The sequence below is a fragment of the Sinocyclocheilus grahami genome, unplaced genomic scaffold (assembly GCF_001515645.1).
Source record: "Sinocyclocheilus grahami isolate Dianchi unplaced genomic scaffold, SAMN03320097.WGS_v1.1 scaffold918.1, whole genome shotgun sequence".
Taxonomy (NCBI): domain Eukaryota; kingdom Metazoa; phylum Chordata; class Actinopteri; order Cypriniformes; family Cyprinidae; genus Sinocyclocheilus; species Sinocyclocheilus grahami.
The window spans coordinates 166,725-186,797 of NW_015506097.1; the positions used below are offsets into that span (position 1 = coordinate 166,725).

At 35.4% G+C, this 20,073-nt stretch overlaps 1 protein-coding gene and 1 long non-coding RNA gene across 2 annotated transcripts in view; one reads left to right on the forward strand and one right to left on the reverse strand.

Moving 5' to 3' along the window:
- Positions 1 to 17,539, reverse strand: part of LOC107564234 (disrupted in schizophrenia 1 protein-like) — a 68,006-nt gene extending 50,467 nt beyond the window's left edge. The window contains exons 1-4 of the mRNA XM_016249249.1: positions 16,857 to 17,539; positions 3,990 to 4,864; positions 3,032 to 3,101; positions 740 to 893 (exon numbers count right to left, since the gene is read on the reverse strand). Of these exons, the coding sequence (XP_016104735.1) occupies positions 740 to 893; positions 3,032 to 3,101; positions 3,990 to 4,864; positions 16,857 to 16,950 (1,193 nt within the window). The 5' untranslated portion in view covers positions 16,951 to 17,539. The remainder of the gene's footprint in view (positions 1 to 739; positions 894 to 3,031; positions 3,102 to 3,989; positions 4,865 to 16,856) is intronic.
- Positions 2,484 to 18,854, forward strand: LOC107564235 (uncharacterized). The gene is made up of 3 exons (XR_001606196.1): positions 2,484 to 2,794; positions 3,955 to 3,961; positions 18,841 to 18,854. It is a non-coding gene; the product is annotated as an uncharacterized lncRNA (long non-coding RNA).
- The last annotated feature ends 1,219 nt before the right edge of the window (positions 18,855 to 20,073 follow it).

Below are 20,073 nucleotides of genomic sequence, written 5' to 3' on the forward strand. Positions count from 1 at the left end.
TATATATATATAATAATAATAAATAATGAAATGAAATATGAAAAAAAAATTACTAAACCTTTCAAATTAAAATTAAAACAGAATGATGCGTAAACATACTGTACGATGATAAACACATGTGTTTAGCTACATTCCAGCAGCACTGTGTGCTTTCCTGTTTCAACGGGTTATTATTGACTAACCAGCCCTCAAATACAATTTAGTGACGCATACTGTAGTACTAGAGAAGATCAAGTCAGATTTAGAAAAGAGAAATCACAATTCACTGGTGAAAAATAGATTCAATTCATATGGATATATAGGAAATACTTTGTTTAGATACGATAAAGATGTGTGTTAGCACAAAAAAAAATCAATACTTTGATTCAGTAAGGATGCATTAAAATGGTCAAAAGTGACAGTAAAGACATTTGTAATGCTACAAAAGTTTCTATTTCAAATTCTTTTGAACTTTCTGTTCATCAAAGAACCCTGAAAAATAAAATGCATCACTGTTTCCACAAAAACATGAAGCCGCACAACTGATTTCAACATCGATAATAATCAAAAAAAAATTCTTGATCAGCAAATCAGCATATTTAGAATGATTTCTGAAGGAAGACTGGAGTAATGATGCTGAAAATTCAGCTTTACATCACAGGAATAAATTACATTTTAAAATATATTCACACAGAAAACACTTATTTGAAATTGAAATAATATTTCGGAATATTTCCGTGAGTTTTTAATGTGTTCAAACCTGCAGTGTGTGTCTGTCCTGTGGATGACGCTGTGAACGGCCGTCCTGAGACGCTCCAGAAATCCAGTGAGCTCCGGATGTCTGGACGGCAAACCAGGCTTGAGCGTCGCTCGCTCTCTCCTCAGTTCCTCTAGTTTCTTACCAAAACGCTCAGCTAAACAAACACAATTTAGACTTCAACTTTCAGCAGCCTTTCTTTAATGGCCTAAACCACAAGCCAAAGACAAATATACACTTGTTTAAGTTCAATTTAGGTCAGAGACAATCCAAAAACATGACAAAAATACTAAATGTTAAACAAGTTATTCATGAGGTGCCTTGGTGTTAATACAGTTAACATGTTGAAAGTTCATATTCTCTTATTTAATCTCGAAAACAGACATTTAAATCTAAGATATATTGATCTATCATTATTTAAAACCCATTCTGAAACGTCTGAGTGTGTGTTGGTGAGTGTAAGACAGACAAAATAAAACAAAACACACACACACACACACACACACACACACGGATCAGGGTCTGGGGAAAGTCCAGTTGTAAGTCACAAGGTTCGTCACGCTCAAAAGGGTGAAAAAAGACTTCCAGCTGACAAATGTAAGTCAATCATCTGATCTGATAGAGAAGTTTGAGGCGTTTCTCCAGACACACACTGAAGATACAGAGGGAAGCTTTTGAGTACAGCAGCTCAGTGCGAGTAATGAAGCAAAGGATGAAGGAATTACACAGTCAAATAAATCCACCACACACAGCACACTGGTCCTGTATGATAACTGTGCTCATGGCCAGCAGATGGCGCTGTTCAACACTGAATCTCAGATCCATCTCAAACACAGGCAAAGTAATTTAAATATATACTACAAAAGTCTTTGTTAATATTTTCTGTCTTATTTATCAATAAAATCATATTTGCTAATATTTTGATATTTTCAGTTTTATTATTTTGATATTTTCTGTTTTATTATTTTGATATTTTCTGTTTTCACTTTCAAGTTTTAAAGTTTTTAGTAATTTTGTTGTTTTTTTGTCATTTGTATTTTTTTTGTTTTAAAATAGTCTAAATAATGTTTATACATTTTTATTTATTCAAGTTTATTCATTTATTATTTATTTAGTTAGTTAGTTAGTTAAGTATTTTGAGAAATGGGAAATATTGCCTTAGGAACTGAAAATAATAAATAATAATACATTTCCATTTTTATATATTATATTATTTCAGATGTTTATTTTATTTCAAGGAACACGTTTTTTATTCATGTTTTTAGTTTTAGATAACAAAAAATAATCCTGATGCAAAAGATATACATTTCAAATGGGAGCTCAGTCAGAAAAAACATCAGTAAGCATACTATTAACACACATGCAATGTTATTTTATTATATAATACAAACGTTTTTATATTTTTGACATTTTGTGTTTTATACAGAACATTTGGATATATTTTGGGTTTTATTATTTTTATATTTTCTGTTTTCTCTTTAATTTTAGTTACATTTTTTAGTAATTTTGTTGTGCGTTTTTATAATTTGTATTAGATTTCTTTGTTTATATGTCTATATACTATTTATTAGTTTTATTTAAAGTTATTTTAGTATTTTGAGAAATGTGAAGTAGTTTAATTTTTTACATTTTATTTTCTTTCAGCTAATGTTTTTTCTATTTCAAGTAACACATTTTTTTTATGGTTTTGGTTTTAGATAACTATAATAATCCTAATGCAACGATACACATTTCAAATGGGGTCCCACTCAGAATAAATTCAGTGCACAGTATGCATACAATAAACCACTGTAATAAGATAATTAGACTGATAACCTTTCCAGATTTAATAGCTGAAAACATGCAGGAACTGTATGAACAGACATGTTCAACATCACTGAGTCAAACGAGGTGGATTGAGTGTTACTGCCAAACAAACACGTGGGATGTAGAAAGGGAATATTGATGCTATGAAGTCAGCAATCACAAGTTCATGTTTTTGGCTGGGTTTAAGGTCACTATCGCTGAGTACAGACAATCAGCTGGGAGTGTTTGGGTGTGTTTGCACCACATGAATGTGTTCTGTCATCAGTCTGTGGACATATTTGGACATAAAACCGGGCTGCAATTCACAGATACGATATAGTATGATCTGTTGACAATATAGTATTTTTTAGAGCGTTAATTATATTTTAGAATAAGAAATCAATTCTGTTTTAGTATTTGCACTTAATATGCACATCCTATTAGCTAGAGAAACCATCATGCTTCATCAAATAATGATCAAAACAACACTGAGCATGCAAAATGACTGACCTGTGTCATAGTCGTCATCCAGAACCGCTTTGTGCTGTAATCTCTGAAGCTTCATCACTATGGACTTGATCTAAAGAGGGTAAAACATTGTGAAACATTAGAAAAATGTCAAAGATTGTGAGTGAAAAACATCACTTCAAGTGAAAATCGACGTTATAAAGCCTACTGTATCACATTTGTTATGCAGATTTCTAAGGTCTCAATGATCAACATGATCAAAACCTTGCAGAAAAATCAGCTAGTCTCAAATCTGATCATCAGGATCTTTTGAGGAGCGTTTATTTGTTCATCTCTCAATCATCATTGGATTGCATTATATGTTTTGATCACTTAAATATCATCTTACTAAGACATATTATTGGAGCTATAGAGTGACGACTGATATTTATATCATTTTATGTCAGTATCTGCTGTACTGTTATAAAGATCTCATTAATTTACATTACAAGCTATCAGAATTTCATCATATAAATATCAGCATCTGCACCAAATTTCATATTTTTACTCAGTTTGGACCTTCCTTCATATTCTCACTATATCAGACTATATGAGCCATTAAAGCCTGATGTGATGTAATATGATACTAAACAAAAACACGCGCACATTGTTTTTTGATTTTGGTTTGATAAAATCTTCCCATTTAAAAAAAATAGATTTTTTTGACTATGTTGACTATGTTTCATATGTTAGTTACTTAAACAGGGTTTAAGTAAAAGCACACCTTTAGGCATCAAGTCGTTAAGAATAAATTAAAATAAATTATATTTAAATTAAGTTTATTTTTCTTACCCCAGTGGCAGATCAGACTTAATTTAATTAACTTAATTTAGTTTTGTTTAGAAGTCTTTTTACTTCACAAGTAAATTTCTCTTGATTTAAGAATGTTTAGATATTTGTAATGGGAAAAAAACGTAATAAACAAGTATGAAAGTATTAAACATTGTTGTGTCGTACTGACCTTGGTGTTTGTGCGATTGCTCTGCAGACAGTCTTGCAGAACATCCTCGTACTTCTTTATCAGACCGTCCCGACTCTGATCTGAGGACGGGGTTGCACTGTCGTAGCCAGACGTGACCGAGGAGGCCGAGGTCGAGTCTGACGAGTCAATCGAGAGCGAGGACGTGACTTCAGTGTCCAGAGAGCCAGAGTCTGAATCCTGGACGCTTTCTTTCGCATAAGACGCCATGGAGGACGAAATCTGTCTGTCCCGTTGCCAGGGTACGTCTAGATCCACTAGCCACAGCTCTCGGTCCAAAAACAGTCCTTTCTGTTGCACCGACTGACCAATCGAGCAAGGCGAATTGCTTAATGAGAAAACCTCATGTTCTGATTGGCTAGTTGGAACAGTGCTGATCTCTGATTGGCTCAAGTGATTTACTAAAGCAGTGTGAGGTTTTAAAGCACCCGAATTTGACGTTTCAGACGTTTCACACTTCAGTCGGTCCCATTCAGACTGTTTACACACAGATTTGTTTGTGCTCGCATCTAATAGATCGCTAGTTTCTAGCGACTGCTGAATGAAACTGAAGCTCGAATTAAAAACGTTGCGCGATGGCATTGAGGAATTTTCCTCTGCAGCACGGTCACGCAAACAGTGCGTTTTGGAAGAATCCTGGCTGTCGTCTCTCTCGAAAGCATCCTTAAGCCATTGCTCACTGGGGCTGCTGAGTAATTCCGAAGCTCTCTTTCGAGTGTTCTCATTAGTAGGCGACCCAGAAACGGGCGTTTTGGAACGTTCTCGTTCAGAGTCACATGACTGGTTAAGCGGCTCTGAGTGCATGTATCTCGGCCGTCTGCGATGGCTTCCCGCTGCAGCGGTCGGACTCGCACCACCTGTTGAGAACAGATTACTGATTAAACGTCTTAGTCTTGATGATGAACCGTGAAAAGGTGCTTTATAACTGGACATGCAAACTCTCACAATGGCAGTTTTGTAAACAAATAATGAGCCATGACAGCTGCCGTCATGCGTTTCAGCAATGAAATCTCCCTGTGATCGGTGTGTCAAATGAAATACAGCTGTCGAGAAATGAAAACTGATGGGCACTTTGGGAAATGCACAGTAAAAACAAATGTAAGAGTTTAATAACAGTGTAAAGATACAATTTAAATATGAAAAAATATTTAAAAAATAACACGGTCATTATTAAATATTGCATATTTTCTGTACATTTTGCACTTAAAACTATTTTTACAAATTAAAAATGCAGCTTTTGTACATTTTACACTTCTTTTTTTTTTACATTTTTCAATGTTTTAATATTTGAAATGGATTGTTTAATTTGACAAAAGAACTCTTTAGGGTTTCTTAAAATAACATTTAATTCTTAATATTTAGTAATACTGTATTTATAATACATTTACTACTTGCAGATATAATACTTGCATTATAATACATTAAAAAAATAACACGGTCATTATTAAATATTGCATATTTTCTGTACATTTTACACTTAAAACATTTTTTACATTTAAAAATGTAAAAATGTTTGTACATTTTGCACTTAAAACTATTTTTACAAATTAAAAATGCAGCTTTTGTACATTTTACACTTCTTTTTTTTTTACATTTTTCAATGTTTTAATATTTGAAATGGATTGTTTAATTTGACAAAAGAACTCTTTAGGGTTTCTTAAAATAACATTTAATTCTTAATATTTAGTAATACTGTATTTATAATACATTTACTACTTGCAGATATAATACTTGCATTATAATACATTTAATGCATTTTTATGAGCTAACCGAGATATTTTGCTAATAACGCCTGCTTCTCAGATGTTTCTCATGAGAAAAGATCAGAGTAATCTCAGGTGTGTCTCCTCTAGAGAGTTTCACAAGAGATATCGACGTCTCGAACAATTCTTTAGAATTATTTATAGTCAAAAATCTATATATATGGTCATATATATCTATATATAATCAATATGAACCAGTATCATTTTAGTGTAATTGAGATACTACTATAGTTTTTATTCATAGTTTTAATTCTTTTTTTTTTTCATTTATATTTTTTGATATTCCATTTTCATTTTAGTTAAAGGTAATTTTGTAGTTTTTGTCATTTGTATTAGTTTTTGTTTTTTTATATGCCTATACAGCTTTTACACATTTTTATTTCAGTATTAGTTTGCTATTTTAGTACGTCGAGTTAAATTAAATGAAAATGACAAATGCTTCACTTTAGAAATTCATATTAGATATAAATATTAAATTAATTAAAATTAAATAAACACATACATTAAATAGATTGAAATAAATATTGTTTGCAGGAACCATAAAGAGTTGTTTTATAGTAAATGAAACACATTTAACTAATTTGATACTTTATGAGATGAGATCCATCATCCCTCTAAACTATGAAAGCAACATCTGAGCAATAAAACGTTTCCTCTGCGCAAGTAAAACTGACTGTAAGATGAGCTGAAATGAATGCATAAACGACAAGCCATCATACAATTATGAACTCAAAACGCCAGAGACAAAACAAGTCTGAAACCAAAACCTCGACATATACTCAACAAAACACATCGGTCTGTTGTTCTGAGGGTGAAGGGAGGGATCAGTGGAAAAACTCTCGAATGGATTCTTTGTCTGCAGCTGTGATTGGCTCTTTAAAGACTTTTCCCACAATCCCTCACTGCAGCGAATGCAGAGCGAGAACAGCTGCAGTTCAATGTCTCTCTCGCAGATCTTTCGAACATAAACACACAAACTAACTCACATGAGAAATAACAGAGAGTCCATTCACCCGCCAGTGAGTCCCGACTACCAGACCATCACTGAGCCAAAACCTGCCCTCCAAAAAATAGAAGTTTATATCACTGACTTCTATAGTCTGAAATGGTGTGCATATACTTTTCTTTCAAAGAAAGAAAAATGATGCCAACGAATCTCTTTGTATCTTCTGGCATTGCGATCTTTCACCATAATTCACACGGAGCTAATGAAGAGCAGATGAAGTCACTGCTGAAGAATGTTTTCTAGAGAGAGGAAGAGCTGCTTGAGCGAGAGACACATCCTCTGGAAGACTTGAACAAAAGGACGTTATTGAACAGTCGAGTAGAGCAGGGATTCACAAACCTTTGCTACCAGACCCTTTTCACATCAAATATTTGGTAACACTATAGATTAGGCAACACATATTCACTTTTAACTAAGAGTTTCCCTTCAATAAACTCCTAGTTTGCTGCTTATTAATAGTTAGTAAGGTAGTTGTTAAGTTTAGGTATTGGGTCGGGTTAAGGGGTCTAGAATATGGCCATGCAGAATAATCATTACCGTATTGGCCCGAATATAAGACGACCCCCCTTTGTAGCCCATCTGAAAAAAACAGGTAGCCCATCTGAATTAGGACATTTAGGCTATCCATCCAATAGTAGCCTACCAAACTCTTATTAACAGTAGAAGTTAAATCTTACTGTAGTCTTCAAATCTGGGTACTGTCTTACGTTTTAAAATCACAAAAAGAGTTTGGTCCCATCAGGCTAACGTGACAGTCACGACTCATGCAGCTGTAAGCTTTTCTTTTGTTTTTACTCGCGATCTTTACAACACGCATCACATTACGTATTTCATGGCACACTCGTTTTATGCATATTTGGCGCCACCTATTGTTGTGGGTGTATTATTGACACGTCAAAGTCTAGACCCTGAATATAAGACGACCGCGTTTTTTCAGATGTGTTTCCATAAAAAAAACATCGTCTTATATTCGGGTCAATACGGTAATATGTGCTAGGCATTTTTTAGACGGACAAATATGACTGCTGCACTCGCGTCTCACACAAGAGATGTATAGAAAGCCATGCAATGTTAAAACGGTTTAAACATTTAGAAAATGCGTCACGAATTTGTGGAGGTTTATTCCTTTTCACTGCGTCTCATATGTTTTTAAATGCAGTCTGTGTGATCGGCGCTTCGGCTCTTTGTATTAAGCAATGCATAAATACATGTTCATAATTGTTTATGCAAATTACGAAATTGTATTAGATTTTTTTATGAGTTAATTTAGACGTAATGCACGTTTTTTATAGAGTTACTTCCTTGCGTTGACAATTTACATGTGCTGCATTATTTTGCTCATTGCGCCCTCCTGTGGCCTCGGGAGACAAGACAAAAGTTTCCTTAAGACCTATTTAATCTGCATATAAAACATTAGAAATGAGATATTTAATTTTTATTTTGTGTTTGACTTAAAACAAAAAATATTTGTTGTTTGTCTCAATAAATTGGGTTAATTTAAAAATACAGTGGTTAAATTAAAAAAAAAAATTCTATTGCTCTTTGTTTTAAAATGTTATTAAAAATGTCAATAATTATCGATACGAACGATATGAAACATTACATCATTGATACATTTTTTAGCTATATCGCCCAGCCCTAATATGTGCCTAATAAGTACTAATAAACAGCCAATATGCTAATATGCATGCTAATAGTAAATAGTAAGAAATGGACCTTAAAATAAAGTGTTACCAAATATTTACTTTAAGTCCCACCTGAGATTTGATGTTAATATTTCAATAATTTAATTTAACAACACATTTGCATGCTCATAGTTCTCTGATGTTGACTTTTTAATATTTAAAGTCACTTGTATTTATACAGCACAATACGGATTGTTTCAGATAGTTGTTTCAATTCAGTTCAGTTCAATTTTGATTGAATTCAGTTCAGTAACAGTGTAGATGTTGCAAAGCTAGTGACATTATTCAGCTCAGTTCAGTTTAAATTTTGTTCTCATCCGATCATGTCAGTGCAGTTAAATAGATACTACTAAATATGAATAGTCTTTTAACCCCTATTAAGTGTGTATGGTTTTAGTAAGTGTTTTATTTTGTCACATTTTATATTTAAGTCACATTTCAAGTCAAGTTATTTATACAGTACAATACAGATTGTTTCAAAGCAGCTTCACATTACTGAAAAGGAAAATATCAGTGTTAATGTTTCAAAACTCAATAAGAAACAAATTCACTGTCAACTATAAAGCAGCTCTACAGAACACAGAGTCATTATTCAGCTCAGCTCAGTTAAAAAATGTGTTCTCGTCCCATAGCATTAGTGCAGTTAAACCGATAATATTACTTAATGAATTGCCTTTTAAAACCTAAAAAGTGTCTATGCAAAAGAACTAGAATGTCTGAGTGGAGCCCAAAAGTCAAAAGGCTCAAGTATGTGGTTGCTAATGTGCGCTAAATGGTTGCTAGGGTGCTGCTAGGCGGTTGTTAGGGGGTTTCTTTCAGTCTCAAGTGAAAAGAATCCACATTCCAGTCAAGTTGCATTTATTTCTGTAGCGCTTTATACAATACAGATCGTTTCAAAGCAGCTTCACATTAATAAAGAGGAAAATAACAGTGTTAAATGCTATAAAATTCATCAGTTATGAAACAATTTCAGCCGTAAAGCACCTCTACAGAAGATGAGTATAATTATTCAGCTCAGTTTAGTTCAATGTTGCTTCAACTCAGTTCAATAACAGTGTTAAAGGGGTCATATGATGCGATTAAAATTTTTCCTTTCTCTACCTCACTATGTGGTAAGATTTGCATAAGGCCGCTCAAATGTTCACGCAAAGAAAAAAGGTGTAACTTTTATTCTCGCTGTAGTATTGTTGCTGCCACCATGTCGAGACGCTATGTGTTTCGTTGTGAAAGCGAAACTACTTTGTTTGGTCTTCCAAAAGAGGACGATATCCGCTTTGTCATGCCTGGAGCTGATCCGTGCTGGTCGCTGAGGAAATACTTAAACTTTGCTTCGGATCGGCTTTCACCGTGGACGAAGTGGAGTCCAGCCCGGGGTCGTCACATGTGGTTGCCGCAAGCCCGCACCATTCTCAAGCCCACCGCCACTCACTCAAGCCCACCGTGTGTGACACCGTTTCATTGTGAAAGCGAAACTACTTTGTTTGGCCTTCCAAAAGAGGACACGACTAGAAATCAGTGGTTAAGTTGTATTTACAACACTGTTCCAGATCACTTCAACCCAAATATTCAGATGTGTCCAGCACATTTTATGGAGGACTGTTTCCTGATCCTGGGAGAGTAGACTACAATGCCGGCTGTTCTGACGTTTACGCGGTGCGATGCAACGCATAAAAAGACAGTATAAGTCATTATAATCCGTAATTATGTCCCCACTGGATGCAACAAATGCCTCGTTTATAATGGGTTTTAATGTTTTTGTCTCGTCGTTCCGGCCGAACAGGGCATCATCACAGTGTGGTGAGGGGCGTAACATTTCCGTCACACGCTTGAGGTATTCGGCCAATCACAACGCACTGGATAGCTGGCCAATCAGGGCACACATCACTTTTCAGACCGATGAGCTTTGTAAAAATCGACGCGTTTCAGAAAGGCGGGGCATAGAAGAGAAACAATAATGTACAGTATGTGGAAAATAATGTGTTTTTTGAACCTTAAACTGCATAAACACATTTCATTACACCAAACACACAAAATAATGTTCTTTTTAGCAACATCATATGACCCCTTTAATGCAAAACATCAAAAAGCATTATGTATGGGTTGCTAGAATGTTCTGGATGGTTGCTAGATGGTTTCTTACAGTCTCAAGCGAAATGAATCCACCTTATGGCAAATGTATACAATACAGATCGTTTCAAAGCAGCTTCACATTAGTGAACAGGAAAATAACAATGTTAATGTTGTAAAATTCATCAGTTGTGAAACAATTCAGCTGTAAAGCAGCTTTACAGAAGGCGACAGTGCCATTATTCAGCTCAATTCAGTTCAATTTTGAAAACTGTGTCAGTGTTGCAAAATGAAGGTTCCACCTCCTTCAATGTGCATCTATGTGACTTTTTCACCCGTTTTATGGTCCAGCAGGTGAAAATGGTGCTTTTCTCAACAACATACATGATTTGAGAAATCATTTAATTCTGGAGCACAAAGAGGTTTGATCACATCCTCAAAGTACATGAAAACACCAAGTATGTGCAAGAGAAATAGATGTTTGACTTAGCAAACACTACTAATTACTGATAAATGGTTTAAGCACTAACAGAAACACAACACAAGCTTCAATCAATATTGACATGCACTGAAAAGCCATCGTTCTTCAGTGAGCTGACGGCCCTGAGAGAAACATGTGTGTTTACCTTAGTCGATTAGAGAGGTCCTCTCCAAACACACTTCTGCTTCACTCACGAGCCCTTCACACACACAACAGTACGCCAAGGAGATCATGAAGAGGAAAAGGGAATGTTTGAGGAGAAAATGCCAATCCGTTTCAGAAACACCTCACCATTTGAGCTGATTCACCACACTTACACATGTATAGTGTGACTCGTCCAGTGACGGCAGCGTTTGAGGAAGTGAGAGTTTGACGGTCATTTTCTGCAAGTCTTTTCCTCTCTCCTTTTTAACACAGCAGACAGTCAAGACAACAGTGAGACCAAGCTCAGCTCTCTGTGTGCCCACAACCAAAACACCATGTTCACAGCTGTGTTTTTACAGTTAACTAAAACCAAAACATCTGTGTTAACTGAAATAAAGCTGAAATAAAATAAAATATTAGATTAAAAACTTAAACTAAATGAAAATTAGAAATGTTGCATTGGAAACTAACTGAAATAGCTGAAAGCTGAAGTTCTAAATAAAACTAAAACTTAAATAAAATAGAACTATTTAGAAAAAAAAATTTAAAGACAAAAACTAATGAAAATCAACAAAGCATGTAACAAAATTCCTAAAAATTAAACTGAAATTATTAAATAATAAAATATAAAAATAATAAGAGAATTCAAAATAGTGATTAAAACTACAATACAAAAATAACTCTAGCTATGTTTCCATCCAAAGTTGCGAATTTAACTTATGCACACAATTGGAAAATTGCATAAAACATTCACAAATAAAGCACCGTTTAAATTCCAATGAGTCAAAGAGAACAAAATCGTCCCTTCCTGATAAACTGGCACTAAATATCACTAAGAAAAGTAGGAGAAGTCACTGAATATAATCATTTTCAATTATAATAAATTATATTATAGAAGACGAAACAAAATAAATGCGGTCATTGCTTCAGAGGTGGATGCTGTGACAGTTCTGGGAGGCAATTATAGAGAAATAATTTGATGACAGACTTTGCTCAGGCATTTAAGAACGACCATAACAACATTTCAGATGCTGTGCAACGAGATCGGTCCGCTGGTTAGTCAGGTTATGCCGTCCCATAGCACAAAGTCACATGAATTTTTTGAGGCGCATGAAGGAATTTATTTGCAAAATGCGTTTCCATCTCCCATTTTTCACATTAACTCTTTTTTGCACAAGTCAAAAACCATCTCAAGCGAGTGTAAAAATTATTTTGGAAATTAAGGGGGGTTTTTTCCAGAAATTTGGCATTTCCATCACTCCTTTCTGATGCGATACTTGAAAATGCACATAAAAACAGGCTGATGGAAACAGCTACTGATTCACACCACTGCACAATTGCTGTCGGATATTATGATAGATAGATAGTAGGGCTGCACGATAAATCGCATGCGATATTTAATGCGCATCTTGTCAGAAAGCCGGTTCTGTAATCAGCGGTAAATCTACATCACGTGTGTGCTTTCACATTGAGCAGCATTAACTACACAGAGCCGTTGTTCACTGACGAGCTGCGAATATGAACGTGGTTTTGTGCAGCTCGTCAGTGAACAACGGCTCTGTGTAGTTAATGCTGCTCAATGTGAAAGCACGCACGTGATGGAGATTTACCGCTGTTTACAGAACCGGCTTTACTGATAAGATGCGCATTAAATATAGCATGCAATTTATCATGCAGCCCTAATAGATAGTACGATAGATAGATAGTACGATAGATAGTACGATAGATAGATAGATAGTACGATAGATAGTACGATAGATAGATAGATAGATAGATAGATAGATAGATAGATAGATAGATAGATAGATAGACAGACAGAGATTGATGCATTAAATGTGTTATTTGTGTTTTTTTAACAACAAATTATACCAAATTAAAAGCGTAAAGTCTGTGTAAAGGCAACTCAGAGAATTGTTTCTAGACACATTATAAATGTTAGAAATGTACTGCTGAAAACACGTTACAAAGACTGTGAACCATGTAGTACTGAATTGTAGAGTTAGACCACAATTTTTGGTTGGACCTGAAATCATGTCTCGATGACGCACTGGAGCCACTGACCATTAGCATCAGTTCACCTGCTCAATCGCGAGTTACTGTCATTACCGTTAGTTACTACAGCCTACAGTTTGCTAGCTAGCTACGCCTTCATCATGTAAATGCATATTACTTGGTTGCGATACTTTACAAAACAGCTCGGTCTCCTTATTTAGATTTCCTAAAAACGATGATGTAAAGAAGATTAAGAGCCACCTTGTGAAGAGCCACCTTGATGGAGAGCTGAGGATCACCACCAACACCCGCCTCTGCATTTCACACCGGATACTTTTACAGACTTTCATCGGAGACAACTGGGATTCACTGATAATCCACTGTTACTGGTGAATGGGGCCGAACTGACTGTTTCCCGTCCTGGCCTTCATCCTCCCATCCCGCCGACATCTGGTGCCATTGTTGGCAGTACGCACCCACCAATAAGTGTAAATTGTCTTGTGTGCTTATGTTATAATTATAGTAGGCAGTTCACAGAAACTCTACTAAATTTTGCAACCCTCTAACGTGATTCTAACATTTATATGCATCAGTATGTTTGGCTCATTCATTAGTCAAATAATTTCAACTATTATCTGTTCACAAAGCAGTCCCTTTCCAATCACAAGAAAGACGGAGTGCCAGTGCTTTCCCACGAGTGGGCGGGGTTTCAGAGCTGACAGTGGACACGCCCCCAGCATTTGAGAGCAGAGAATACTGCTTATTGAGATTTTGATAACTTAGTTTATTTACTTGCCTTTTTTTTTTTAATCATTCAAATTTGGCTGGGTGGTTAATAACACATTTTTCTGTGGTGTGACAAACTCAGAACACATATTTAATATTAATACAGCTTCTCAAAGAACAGGGTCATTTTCTGGTCTAATTTGTTAAGTTAGGGACTCGTGCACAGGGGAATTTGACAAACAAAAGAAAACCTCCGTACTGCGTTTAAATTTAGCAGCTGCACTTCTGCTGAAGTTCTGGCAAAAGTCTCGGCGCACTTCCTGTTCGCTCACAAAGGAGACACAAACCAGCTGAAAATCACACACACACACAATAAACCACGTGAACTGAGCAAACAATTTGAACATAAACAGCTTTGAACATCAACAAATCTGATGACAAAAGAGAACACGAACAATGAAACTGTAACAGAAACTGAATCAAAATAACACAGTTACAGGGATAGTTCTCCCAAAAAGGACAATTCTGTCATCAATGTATGTAATTGACACCTGTATGTTTGACATGAATTATGTCAAACGGCATTTTCAGCAAGAATCAGACCTTTTTTGCTTTCATAATATGGAAAAGAGCAGTTTGAACTTCTGATACATATCTAATTTTGTGTTTCACAAGAAAGAAAGACATACAAGTTCGCAACGACGTGAGGGTGAGTAAATAATGACAGTATTTTCATTTCTAGATTAACTTTTCTTTAAAATTCTCCCATGCACTACATGCCGTTCCACACTGAAAAACAGACAGAGATGCTCAAACTGGCCTGAATACCTGAATTATGGATGTAAAAACAGAACAGAGACTTTGACAGATTGACAACACAGATGCATCCATCTAAGTAGCTTCTACTGACTCTAATCACGATGGCTGTCGGCCCTAATCTCTGCCATGCCAATTAGCAGCATGCCAGCTGCTAATAAACACTCGCAAAGCTGTCGTGTAAGTATTTTACTACACATACATTGTGAGTGACAAGGCAGAATTTTTGGACTACATCTCAATGTTTGCTCAAGTTACTCTCCACTCTCCACATGAGTTTCACGTTTCTCCACAGCCGCCTAGCTGTGGGCACCAACAATATTATGTCTGAAAGCTACATCTGAATCTGAATGCAAAGGGCTGTTATGACTGGAAAGGTTTGTTAGACTCAGTGAAAACTTATCTACCCTTCTGATGGATGTCTAAAAATAATTCAACCGCTAGACCACCAGATGCTCCGTCCTCATGTATTCTGACACTGTTTGCCGAGCTTTAATGTGGGAAGAGATTGTAGCGAAAGGAATAAAGGAAAAGACTGCGTTCCCAAAGATCACATTGCACATTAGAAATCAAAACATGAGGCTTAAAGTTCAGAAAACATCCCATTAGTCAGTCAAAAGTACTGTAGTGGCAGAGTGATGATATCAGATGGTAACAGCGTGGTATTTTGATATACTGTACATATATTACCATGGTACTTAATGAATTGCCATGGTCAAAGAGCAACAACATGGTCAAAAACAAGGTAACATCATCATAGGACATTGATAAACACCATTGTGCTGAATGACTACCATATTTACCATGGTATTCACATGCTACTTAATGCTATTATAAAGAATACCATGGTACAACTGCTCATAAACATAGTACATTCATCATGTCCAATAAAACATAGTAATATCATGGTACCTTTAGTAGGCCTACTTTTTTGTTAGTGTCTCAATTTATTACGGTTCTATGGTACAAACATGAAATTAAATGACTTTTTAACATATATATATCAAATAAAAGGCTTTGAAACCATCTTCACTCAGAAATTGCTAGTAAATTTCACACATAATTGCAAAGAAGCACATTATTTTAAGGCAAAAAGACTGAAACAGTATTTTCTTGTAAAACTTCTAAAAGTCATTTTTTACAGTATACCAAACTATTTCCATGCAGTGACAACCAAAATCAAGCAATACCATGGTATTCACAAGCGACTTTACCATAATACCATGGTACAACTGTCCATAGTACTTCCAGCATATCATGTCTAATAAAATACAGTAATACCATGGTATCTTGATAATTCGTTGTTAGTGTTACTACAGTGCCAAGCTAATTACATGCAGTGATAAGCAGTGTTGGGGGTAATATATTACAAGTAACGCGAGTTACGTAATCAGATTACTTTTTTCAAGTAGCTAGTAAAGTAATGCATTACTTTTTAATTTACAAGAGAATATCGGAGTTACTTTTTCAAATAAGTAACGCAAGTTACTTTTTTTCCCCAATTTATTGATTGACGGCTCTCCTGTCCCCATGCTGAGAGAAATCAGAAGATGTTACTGTATTGTACTGCGTTAATTCATCTCACTCACAAAAAAAACAAAAAACACACAGATTCAGTATTCCTCAAAATGAATAAAAATAATGCAACTCAGAATATGACGCAAACCTGCAATAATTAAATGTTAAACAACACAAATATATTTTATGTATTTAATCCCATTCTATTAAGCAATGTCTTTGCTTCTGACCTTCGATGATCCAGTTCAACCGTACTAATAAGCACAAATTACTCTATATGCACATTTGTGTGTCTTTGTTTATTGCTGAAGTGTGTTGAAATGTCTTCTTCTGCATTCTACTGTACGGACGTACATTTACTTTCCCTTCAGCCTGAGGCTTATTCATTTCACTTTTGGTGTGAAAAGGCTTTTATATTTGCCAAAAATATAACTTTTTTTATTTTAAAAACAAACAAGCAAGCCCTGTCCAGATTTTAAAAGTAACGCAAAAGTAACGTAACGCATTACTTTCCATAAAAAGTAACTAAGTACTGCGATTAGTTACTTTTTTATGGAGTAGCGCAATATTGTAATGCATTACTTTTAAAAGTAACTTTTCCCAACACTGGTGATAAGGTACATCAAGGAATACCATGGTATTTTGTCTTACCTGCCCTCACAGCGCAGCGGTGACACGTGGAGTCGGTGTCAGTTTTGGAGGTTTTTGAGCTGTTTTCCACCCTGATCATTCCCGCGAACATCATGACGGGTTAAACCCGGTAAATCCACGGAACTAGTTGCGCTCAGTTAAACTCCAAACGCCGCGCGCGTCATTCTCCGATGCGCACGCACCGTGCGCCTTTACGCGTAAACCGAACGCGTTCACTTTCCTTCAGAAATATGAATTGTTTGTTTACGCTATCCACTTAAAGTCCGGGGTTGTCAGATATGTAATCTTAATCGACGCTTGAATAAAACAGATCCACAAAAAATCCAACTCTGGGAAGCAAATGGCGAGTTTCCTGCGAGAGGGAAACCCGAAGAAAGCTCGCGTTTGTGTTCCTCTGTTTAATTCATAGCACATATTTCAAAGTTCTTTGTTTTGTTGTTGTTTTTTTCTCCCATTGTCCACTGGAAAAATGAAGCTACACAGCACACGGTTGTCAGAAAGCAGACGAAAGCCGGATTGCAGCCGCACTTTGTCCCGTTACGCGGCGTGTTGTGAAGGAGTTTCTGTGACGTCCGCTGCTGGAATTTGACTCCTTTCACTGATTCACACCAGAGCAAAACTCCCACGAGCTTCATACTGGGCTTGGCATCTGGACGCTTATGTCACTTACGATCTTTAAAACGTCTGAAAGTCATGACAAAATACCAAACCAAGTGGCATTTGTTGTAAAGAAAGTAAGATGCACAAGCAAAACAAAACATTTCACAAAACAGAAGTTTGTTAGGTTTGATTTAGCAATTGAAAGTGACATCTGAAATGGGTCCTTTGCTAGGACACCTGTGTGAACTTGAGGAGAACTGACTTCATATATCCACTAAAAATGACCAAATTAAACACCAGCTGATCAAAGACACTGAGCAAGAAAAGTATGCAGCATTTGAGACACACATATTACAGACACTTGATATTTTGACATTAAAAACATTTTCGCTTGTTGGTTAACTGTAACCGTAAAACATACATTGGAAAATTATTTTAGATTTAACACGACAATAAATGTACAAATCTATGCTATATATTCAACAATACGATAAAGTAATAAAATATTATTTTTTTCATACAATAGTAAAAATAGAAGTCAAAAGACATTCCCATAAAAGTCCCTGTGCTAACAAAAAAATGTTCTAAGAACGTTTTGCTAAAACATTATTCCTGAATGTTCAAAACGTCCATTTGAAAAATGTTTAAAAAATGATTTCTCATGGTTACACTCTAAAAAATGCTGGGTTAAATACAACCCAGTGCTGGGTAAAATAGGGACAAACCCAGCAATTGGGTTGTTTTGACCCAGCGGTTGGGTTAAATGTTTAACCCGACCTTCTGAATAGTAACCCAACCGCTGGGTCAAAACAGCCCAATTGCTGGGTTTGTCGCTATTTTACCCAGCACTGGGTTGTATTTAACCCAGCATTTTTTAGAGTGCACATGAACGTTCCATTTTATTATTTTGCAAACAGTATAGGAATGTTACTTTTGAATGTTCTCTGAACCGTCTGAATCTTAGATGAAGGTCCGACTACAATGTTCAAAGAAATGTGCAAACGTTTTGAGAACGTTACTAAAGACCAGATAACTCTATTAATGTTACTGGAAGAACGCTGCCAGAACGTTCTGACAACATTCACTGTTCTCTGGGTTATTATGTTGGTTATCAGTATATTTTAAGCTTCAAAGCAGATTTGAGCAGCTCAGGTTGTGTTTAACAGGTGTCTGGGTTGAAGCTGTAACTGGTTTTGCCTGAACTCTTTATATCATTTACATGAATGTTAAACTGAGAGGTTTTCATTCTGTTATCATGAAGTATGAACTGGAATAATCAGACATCTGATCCATTTGCCAAATGCAATCCCTGCTTGAATGTGTTCCTGTTGTGTCTTTCTGTCTCGCTCAGGCCCAGGGAGCAGCAGTGAGCGGACGAACAGAGCCGCTCTTTGTGTTGTGCTCTATAGCCAGTGGAAAGTCTCATTCGAGGCCTGTGTTTGTCTCATAATGGTTTAATTGAGCTAAACCACCCAGAGAGTCAGAATCAAAGTCTCTTACTGAAGCAGCTAAATCAAATTAACATCTGATCTCATGGCCCTTTAGGGCCCGGTGTGAACCACTGAACCAGTTCTTTTGCTGTCAATGTAAGTGATGTTTAAGAATATCTGACATTTTCCAGGTTACTCTAACACATGGTGTGAATATGATTATGAGGTATAAATATAATACTTTGACCTTTGACTTTTGCTGACACATACAAATCAAAGAATACTACCAGTTAAAAGTTAGTTTTTATTTATTATGACTGGTTTTCACATTTTATAATATTAGTAAAGTCATCAACTAAATGGAATAACACAAATGGCATAGTATAAATCAATGGAACTATGTAGTCACAACATTTTTTTTGTTTTATAATGTCTATATTCCAGCTTATTTACTTCAAAACATCATCCTGGCTTGAGACCTGAACACAGTTGTTATATCTACTCATCATACTGTAATATTTGAAGACCTGCATGATTGCTCCTGCTTGTGCAATTACTTGAATTAGCCACTATGCGTCAGTATTGTACAACTTGACGCAAAATCTCGAGCTCTCATAGGAAAGCTGTTGAAACGGTGCTCAGACAGAATACAGTAAACACTGAGAATATTACAGTCATCAACTATGTAAACAAATTTATGATTTTTAAAAAAATTATTTTTCATGTCCAGTCATGACCATTTTTCTTTTAGTTTTTGTATTTGTGATATATATCGAAGCCTTGTGTTCGCAAGTGAATCTTGTAATCGAACTTTAAATTCAACTACGTATTACGTTTTAATGTTACTTAATAAGTAACATTAAGTCCACTATTTTTAAAAGATTTTTAGATCAGAATATCACCTAAATCATTTTATTAATTTGAGATTTTTCAATAATTAAAAAAAAAAGTTTAATTGAATAAAACTGGCACAATATTGAATATTCCAGATGTTCCTTATTTTTTAAATATATCATTTAAACGTAACTACACATTTAATTCAAAATTAATTTATTGAATATTTCTGTGTCCTCAATATCACTTCCCATCTTTTAAAAATCCTTTCAACTAGAATTTTGGTGGGGAAAATATATTATATATTTATTTATAAAAAAAATTTCTGGAGTAAAAAATCTATTAACAATTGG